Source organism: Papaver somniferum, chromosome 8 (assembly GCF_003573695.1).
Source record: "Papaver somniferum cultivar HN1 chromosome 8, ASM357369v1, whole genome shotgun sequence".
Taxonomy (NCBI): Eukaryota; Viridiplantae; Streptophyta; class Magnoliopsida; order Ranunculales; family Papaveraceae; genus Papaver; species Papaver somniferum.
In genome coordinates this window covers 166,282,668-166,290,789 of record NC_039365.1, presented here as the reverse complement: position 1 = coordinate 166,290,789, position 8,122 = coordinate 166,282,668, and the positions used below count along the sequence as shown (strand labels likewise).

General features: G+C 36.6%; 2 protein-coding genes and 1 non-coding gene across 4 annotated transcripts; all 3 read left to right on the top strand.

The window, feature by feature from the left end:
* Window positions 1-881: 881 nt before the first annotated feature.
* On the top strand, window positions 882-953 carry TRNAC-GCA. Its single transcript has one exon. It is a non-coding gene; the product is annotated as a tRNA-Cys (tRNA).
* Window positions 954-1,185: 232 nt separating this feature from the next.
* On the top strand, window positions 1,186-3,989 carry LOC113303861 (rhomboid-like protein 11, chloroplastic). Its single transcript, XM_026552942.1, has 7 exons — window positions 1,186-1,445; window positions 1,658-1,776; window positions 2,388-2,473; window positions 2,650-2,690; window positions 2,798-2,964; window positions 3,065-3,127; window positions 3,575-3,989. Exons 1-7 carry the CDS (start codon window positions 1,202-1,204, stop codon window positions 3,764-3,766), a joined length of 912 nt encoding a protein of 303 aa, XP_026408727.1. The 5' UTR covers window positions 1,186-1,201; the 3' UTR covers window positions 3,767-3,989.
* A 608-nt stretch (window positions 3,990-4,597) lies between these two features.
* LOC113303862 (rhomboid-like protein 11, chloroplastic) lies at window positions 4,598-7,826 on the top strand. 2 transcript variants are annotated; one of them, XM_026552944.1, is made up of 8 exons: window positions 4,598-4,878; window positions 5,052-5,142; window positions 6,259-6,374; window positions 6,512-6,543; window positions 6,886-6,926; window positions 7,037-7,203; window positions 7,290-7,352; window positions 7,448-7,826. In XM_026552944.1, exons 1-8 carry the CDS (start codon window positions 4,747-4,749, stop codon window positions 7,658-7,660), a joined length of 855 nt encoding a protein of 284 aa, XP_026408729.1. In that variant the 5' UTR covers window positions 4,598-4,746; the 3' UTR covers window positions 7,661-7,826. The 2 variants fall into 2 exon arrangements, with proteins under 2 accessions (XP_026408729.1, XP_026408728.1); XM_026552943.1 differs by having other exon boundaries at window positions 6,458-6,543.
* The last annotated feature ends 296 nt before the right edge of the window (window positions 7,827-8,122 follow it).

The following is an 8,122-nucleotide window of genomic DNA, read 5'->3' as shown; positions in this document are numbered from 1 at the left end:
TTTTTGGGTAATGGGGTTGAATGTGGGTGTGAGAGAAGGAAAAAATCATAAGAGCACCTCCAATGTTTGGGGTCAATGACATCTTATGTGGAGGTTTTATTAAGACTTTTTGGTTGTGGATGATTCACTACATGGCAAAAAATAATAAAGGTAAGACTTTCTACGTAAATTTCCATCTCCAATCCCCAAGGTCCTATCCTACACTTTTTGTCTAAATTTAGAGAAAAAAGATGATGTGGACTTAAGACCCGGGGTCATGAAAAAAGTCTAAATGAGACTTTCTCCTTTACCCCAACTTGGTCCCCACATGGACATGTCATCTTCTTTTATGACCTCCATCTTGGTGTTGGAGATGAAATGTTGGTAGAAAAAGTCTTAAATCTCATGTGTCATATCAATTTAAGACCTTGACCCCTAGCATTGGAGATGTTCTAAAAGGTGTCGGTGAGTTTGAAAGGGTTCTTTATTTAATACTTTACATGGGTTAACGAACGGATAATTGGATAGTGAAACTGATGGTTGGGTAATGAAATGGATGATTGGGTAGTGTTTGCGAACTTATTTTAAAAAATATGAAAATTCTTAATGATTCCACGTAAAATTTCTTTTATATCCGATTTCGAAGTACAATACTAATATTTTTATGTGGAGGGTAGGAATTGGAGTATCAACAACCTGTTCTACAAATAAGAAGACGGTGTAGTTGATATTTAAAAATCCAATTTCTATCTGATTTCGTGATACTAATTTCAGCTGCTAACAAAACTAAGCAACTATGAGTTTGTATAATCTAATATGAAGATCAAATGCCAATGAATTACTTGCTAACGCATTGAATCCAATCACTAACTCCAAGCTGACTAATCTAGCTAACATTCAATGGGTCCATAGCTCAGTGGTAGAGCATTTGACTGCAGATCAAGAGGTCACCGGTTCGAACCCGGTTGGGCCCTTTTTTTTATCAATCTCTTACAACTATGCATTATCCATTGTTTGTTGAGTTGAATATGGTGATCCCAGTACATTTTTTAGGCAGGAGGAGACCATTTTTTATGATGTATCCGATGTTCTTCTGTGTAAAGTGTAATCATGTGGATGACAGATTTGGATATGGGACCCACATGGCATAAGATAATTTTACGCGATTGCCCTTCACAGAGGCCATATAATATGGCACCCAGAAAAAGTACAGAAGGGAAACATGGGGCAGTTAGCTCGTCTTCTCACACTCCACACTTCTGCTCCTCCTCCGCCCAATCTTAATGGATTCCCCGCAAAACCCTTCCACAAATTCCCGATTTCCCGCCTCCAATTTCCCACCATTTCTTCTTCTATTCTTAGTCATTCTATAAGAAATTTCAGAGACCAAACCAACAAGTTAACGGTTCTTAAAAAACCCATTTCTCCTCGATTTAGCCATGTCTGCAACATGAGCAAAGACTCAGGTATATTGTACCTTCCATCATCTCTATATTTCTCCTTTTTGAAGTAATTTGAGATGAATTCTCCCTAATTTGTATGGGTATTTTGGTATTTCAAATGGATAGAGCAAAAAATTGACTTGAATTTAGTTGATTTTGAAGATAATTCTGATTAGGGTTTATTAGAGAATTTTGAGTTTGATTTGATGATGTATGTTCAATTTTTGCTGGAACAGATATGATATCACAGCTGGAACTTGGAAAGCCTGACGGGAAGCCGGATAAGCGTGTGAATGGAATATTCTGGATTTTACTTATTAATCTTGGAGTTTTCGCGGCTGATCATTGGTTTCATGTACTGTAAGATGTGTTCTTTTCTTAGTCACCTTTTCATGATAATGTGTATGCATAATTGAAGTTTGGTTGATATTTGGTTATTCGCGAACTGGTCAATGAATTGATATGAGAAATAGGCGAAGTCAATAAGATTAATTTTAACAATTGCAATGAGCAAGCAAACATTTGTAATGAAATTTATTAAGAAAATCTCCAAGTTTGTGTTACGACCGTGAGAACCCAAAGTTGCAACATGGATTATATTTATGGGTATAAGAAGCATTGAAAATGTATAGCACTAGCAAACAGAAGATGTAAAATGCAAAGTTCAATTGTATTCTTAATGAGGGATACCTCATAGATTACTTCTCCCATCATAAAGTATGGAATTGAGCTGTGACGTTAGCTTAATCAACCAATCTAGTGAAGGATCCTTGTTTTGAACTTGCATTTAGCTGTGCATGTATTTGGTTTGCTACATGAATTATAGATGGGGTAAAACAAACTGTAATTGCCAATCACACTTTCCGTTATATGAGTTTGATAAATGAAAGAGAATTTCTATGTTGATATGTGAAGTTTTCGAAGTGAAAACTGATATGGAATTACACTTTTCTTTTCCTTTCTCAGATAAGGGAGATCAAAGGACTTTACTTATATCACAGTCTTCCAGTTTGGTACCAGTTTGTGACTTCGACATTCTGTCATGCTAACTGGTGAGACTTCTCTACTTTTTGATGCTTCTAATATTATCTGAAATAGCATGATGATAAGATTTGGTGCTCTCATAGAAAAGCTATCATCTTTGATCTATGCAAATTATCCTCAAACATTTTTTAGTTTCCCAACATTTTAACTTTTGGACTATCTTCGTGGTGATAAAATTTCACAGGAACCATCTCTCCAGCAATCTGTTTTTCTTGTACATTTTTGGTAATTTGTCACTCTTTCTTTACATGTGTGAAATTTAGTTCTAATGGACAAAACTTCTTTGGTTTTTAGAGTTCCAAAATAATGTGGGTTTCTTCTTTGGTTTTTAGGGAAGCTTGTTGAGGAGGAGGAAGGAAACTTTGCATTGTGGACTTCTTATATTCTAACAGGTCTTGGAGCAAACCTTGTGTCGTGGTTGGTTCTCCCAAGAAATGCAGTTTCTCTTGGAGCATCTGGTGCTGTGTTCGGTCTATTTGCTATTAGTGTTCTTGTCAAGGTAAGGCTAATCAATTATCCTGCCGCCTATCAAAATCATTGTAGGAATGATAATTGAGCTACTCGATTCCATCCTAACTACCACTAACGTTTTCTTGCAGATGTGTTGGGACTGGAGAAAGATCCTCGAAGTTCTTATACTGGGCCAGTTTGTAATTGAGAAGGTAATCCTGCTGCTTCTACGACAAAATGATTATAGCATCTCATTTATGTACGGAACCATCCACTTGACAACATTGATATGCTGATATCAGAAGAGTTAAAAATTGAACGTTAGTACTGACTTTGTTGCGAATTCAACACTGAAAGTCTCTGTTTCTAACAAATACTTGACTAATACCATCTCTGTTTCTGGAAAAGAGATACTATCGCTTTTCCAGTTTGGCCTATTTTTAGGCTAAAATGAAAAAAGTGAAAGTATCTCTTTTCCATAAACGAAGGGAGTACTAGTCAATAGGCCTGATAATAGCTTACATATAATTACTATTTTTCCTTTCACATGGTGTGGTGATGATTTTTTGAATCCAAGTACAAGGGTTTCTTTTGGTTGTATCATTCATGCCTGCATCATTGGCTTTTTAAGTATGTTGTTTGGCCCTTTGGGTAATCAGGTGATGGAAGCAGCACAAGCTTCAACAAGAATGTCTGGCGCAAGTTCCGCAATGCAGAGCGTCAATCACATTGCTCATCTCTCTGGCGCTTTGGTCGGTGCAGGACTGGTTTGGCTTCTAAGTAGAGTTCCATCAGAACCTTCTGACCAAGACGTATCGAAGTTGAGTGATAAGACAAATCGAAAAACTTAAGGTTGGAGGACATGAACATTATCGTGTCATAGTTGCTCATTAATTTTACATTTTGGTCGTGTTATCACTAAAGACCGCCAGTTTAGTTCAGCATGCTGCTATCCTTGGGAACAGATTGGTAGTCCTCTTTTTATGTGTATAAAACAGTTGGCAGCTAAAAGTTTCTGGCGATGTATGGGATTTAATGGAACAATGAAATAGAGATGTCTTTAAGAGCTCCAAATTTCTCATTACTCCCAACTCTTATACAAACAAAAGGAAAGAACAACCAACTGAAGAGTATCCAAATACTACTAAGGGATCGTATCGTATTTTAGATGTTGATTCGAATAATTAGTCGCTCCTTTGCATGCTGAGGTATAGTGAAAAGCTCATTTTGTGTTTATAAGGTATGCCATCTCGGTGATCTACCTTTCTTCGCACTCAAAGCGGTCAGCTTCTCATCCTATCCACAAGCTGTGAATCGAAGAAATGCGCAACATGTGCTTCATGCCACATTAATGAACGGAAGCCCAACTAACAGACCGCTGGCTATGCTAATTTTTGAATACCTGATTCTCTTACTGGCATCTCCACTAATTCTATTTGTAGGTGCATTATCAACAGCACATGACTGGAAATCGTTGCATTTTTTTTGGGGATAAACTGAAAATCCTTGCATAATACAATGTTGAAAATCTTAGGTGCTACCAATGTAAACAAAAGAAATCATTAGAATATTAACTGAACCCTCATTGGATTGGAACATTGACTTTATAAACAAATCCTTTGTACCGATACATTTAAAAAATGTATTAGGAAAATGATGTTTTTGCTGTCGAATAATGTTGATAAAGCTTCTAGATTGAATGAAAGGCTACCTATTGACTCTCTTGGTCTCCAATGAAGCAACTGTATAGGTTCATCTATATGTAACCCCCTATTCTATCTTCATCATTCTCTTTTGTTTGATCAAACCCCAAACTTTTCAATAAGATAAGATGTTTAAGGAGTACAAATCACATTCAAATTCAACATGTTTTGTGGTTGATCCGGGTAAGCAATTTGCAATTTGGGCTGGTTACGTGGTTGCATTCGATCAAATTGCAAGAGCCATTTCCTTTCGATCACTTGTAGGTCCCTAGAATATGTACACCATGCTTTTATTTGTTTTCATCTTAATCTGGTTATTGCTTTGTGGTATTGGTTTTTTTCTTTTTGTATGAAAAAAATTGGCCTTAAATTATTCACTTTCATCGTGTGTAAATTATCCTTTTTTGTTGTTTTTTGTTTTTGGCTTGAACAGGATGCTGAAAGGCGATTCAGGAGTAGATTCGAAACCAAAGTTTTTCTAAGCATAATTCCTTTGGCTTTCTTGTTCGACTTGGCAATTTGTGGTCAGCTCTTTTACCTTAATTTGCATAACATTGAATTCTATAGATGGAAGAAAAGAAAGAAACACCCTATGACTTCGGATTTCATCTCAAGCAAGGTTTGAAAAACAGGTCACGACTCAGGTCACGGCTACTGAACGTGACCGTTATAATACGTTTTGACGGGTGTGAGCATGTTTCAGGCGAAAATCGCGTTATTTAGAAAAAAACATGTTTTTTATACGTTATTCTAAAATAACGGCGTTATAACGGTTAAATAGAAAACGAAAAAGAATTATGGTTTGAAATTCCTATCTAACGGTTACAACGTGCGTGAAAACAGTTACAACGGGTCAAATAACGTTGTTATAACGTTTTCTATATATTATTATTTTATTCTTTTATTTTTAAAACATTAGTTATAATTTTTTAATCTTTAATTTAAAATATAAAGAATTGTAAGAAATTTTTTTTATATTCTTTTTTATTAAAAAAACGGTTATAACTGACGTGAAAACGGAAAAAATGGTCTAAAAAGCTTACGTTAAAATGCTATTTAGATGGAAAAAACGTAAAATTCAATTTTAGAAAAACGGTTATAACGTGTGTGAAAACGGAAAAACGGTCCTAAAAAACTACCGTTATTTCCTATTTATCGGCATTATATAGGCACGGGGTTCGGGGACCTCACGGCCACGGTAATGGGTGTGACCGTTTTAACGGGTGTTTTTTTTTAGAGAAAACGGGTGTTTTTCAACCTTGATCTCAAGTATAGTTCACACACTGGTTTGCACCGGAGAGCTAAGAAATTATCTTAAAGCTAGCCAGGTGGCACATGTATTGTGGTTGTTGAATCATAAGGATTAATGAGTTTAGTTGTAAAATATGTCAATCAACATCCAACTATTTTGACATAAATGATCTTTAAGAAGGATTAATCATCAACAATGAAAAAAAAAAAGTCATAACTGGTTTTACATTTGTTAAACTTCGATTGAAAAAAATGGTTTTGAGAATCTCAAATTGAGATAGTCATTTTCGATAAGCTTAAAACCCTTTTTAATGTATTTCATGGGGTATTTGGTAGATTCACACAGTAAGTAATTTGTTTTTCCTCTCCTGCTGCCATTACGATTTCAGAATATACGCAACTTCTGGAATTTGAATGGCCGGGCAAGAAACTAGATGGTGTGAATGGGATATATTGGATTTTAGCTATTCACTTGGGAATATATGCGGTGGATTATCTGTCCGAGGTAATACTACTAAACCTTTCCGTTAAAATTCCTTGGCATATGATAGTACTCAAGCTCACCTGTTACTTGTACTCTCTTTACAGCCGAGGTTGATCAAAGCACTAAAATTGGACCACAGTAATCCTGTTTTGTACCAGTTTGTGACTGCAGGGTTTTGTCATTCTAGCTGGTGGGGGTTTTCTGTTGCTTAAAGGATGAGTTCTTCCACTATTTTATTAATCTAGGAATAGGCGCTTAAAGCGTCCACAACCACAATGACGGTTGCTAAAAAAAGGCAAATGTGCTGAGCTATATTTAGCTTTAGCATTGGCTTGCTGGCAAGTCAAAAGAAGAGCAAAATGGTGCATCATAAGGCACACATTTAGAGCGCATGCCTCTCCTCCCACTACTCTCAAGTTTGGAGCCAAATTTAACATATTTGCTCTCCATTGTGGACGCTCTAAGTTGTTGCAGGATTTCCTTTTATTGATTTTGACTTCTATGTTTGTATTTTTGGCGGTAACTTGGACAGGCGGCATCTCATCACCAACCTATTTTACTTGCTGATATATGGTAATTTTTTTGTTCCTGTTTATTTCTGACGTTTGTTCACTGTGTAGGTAATAAGTCTTATAGAGATTTAAGAGTATCATACATACAATAAAATTTGATTTCCTTCTCAGGGAAGCTTGTAGAGGAGGAGGTTGGAAGCTTCGCACTGTGGGTATGTTATATTCTGACAGGGGTTGGGGGTTTCATTACGGCATGGTTGATTCTCCCAAAAAAGACAATATCTGTTGGAGCCTCTGATGCTGTATACGGCCTCTTTGCTATTAGTCTTTTTGTCAAGGTATGTTCTCGATTCATGTGCAACCAGCAAAAATCATTGTAAGATTCAAATTAGATAATAGTTTCTTCCATTATGCTTACTTGCAGATGCATTTTGAATGGACGGTTATGCTTGAAAAGCTCGTAATGATTTGCGTCTTCGTGCCAAAGGTGAGCTAAGTATTTCTGCTTTTTACAGAAAAGATTAAGAGGAAGGTCGCGTATCGTATTTGGTAACGACGTAGTATGTGCATTTGGTGGTTTAGGTGTGGGGAGAACTAAAGAATTCAGGGTTGTTGGATGCTATCAACAACGGTCATAGATGGGTCCCAGTCGGTCACTTTTTTCACGTGGCAGGTGCTCTCACGGGGTTGGGTTTGGTATGCTTCCGTGCCAGGTATCCAGAAGTCCATCATACTCATAGCCTTTCGGTCAAGAGGCGTTACATCTCCTTACATCGGTCAAGATTAAGGGTGTAACTAATGGCACACGGACAGGGACGGAGGGAAAGAGGACCCCGCTTGTTTTTGAAATTTTATCAAAATAGGCTTAAGTTTTTGTAATTTACCTGCCTTGTAGGGGCAAATATGTATGGTGATATCAAAATTCTATTTAACGGGGGTAAAATTGTTATGAACTTAATAACTGAAAATGCATCAAGTACAAGTAAATTACTAACTTTAATTTAATTTATAACTTGATTTCACTTAGAAAGTGATGCAAAACCAATTACAACGTTAACAAAAATCGGGTGGCCTTCGACTGCATAACCGCTATTATGCCCAAAAATTTGCGATATGAATTTTCCCTCACGAGAGTAACAGGCTGGCTCCGCCACTACACACGTATGTGGATGCAGATATGACACTATCTGTATCCGAATCCGAAAATATTATGGATTTGATTTGATATCTGAATGATGCAGTTTCTCATATCTGATA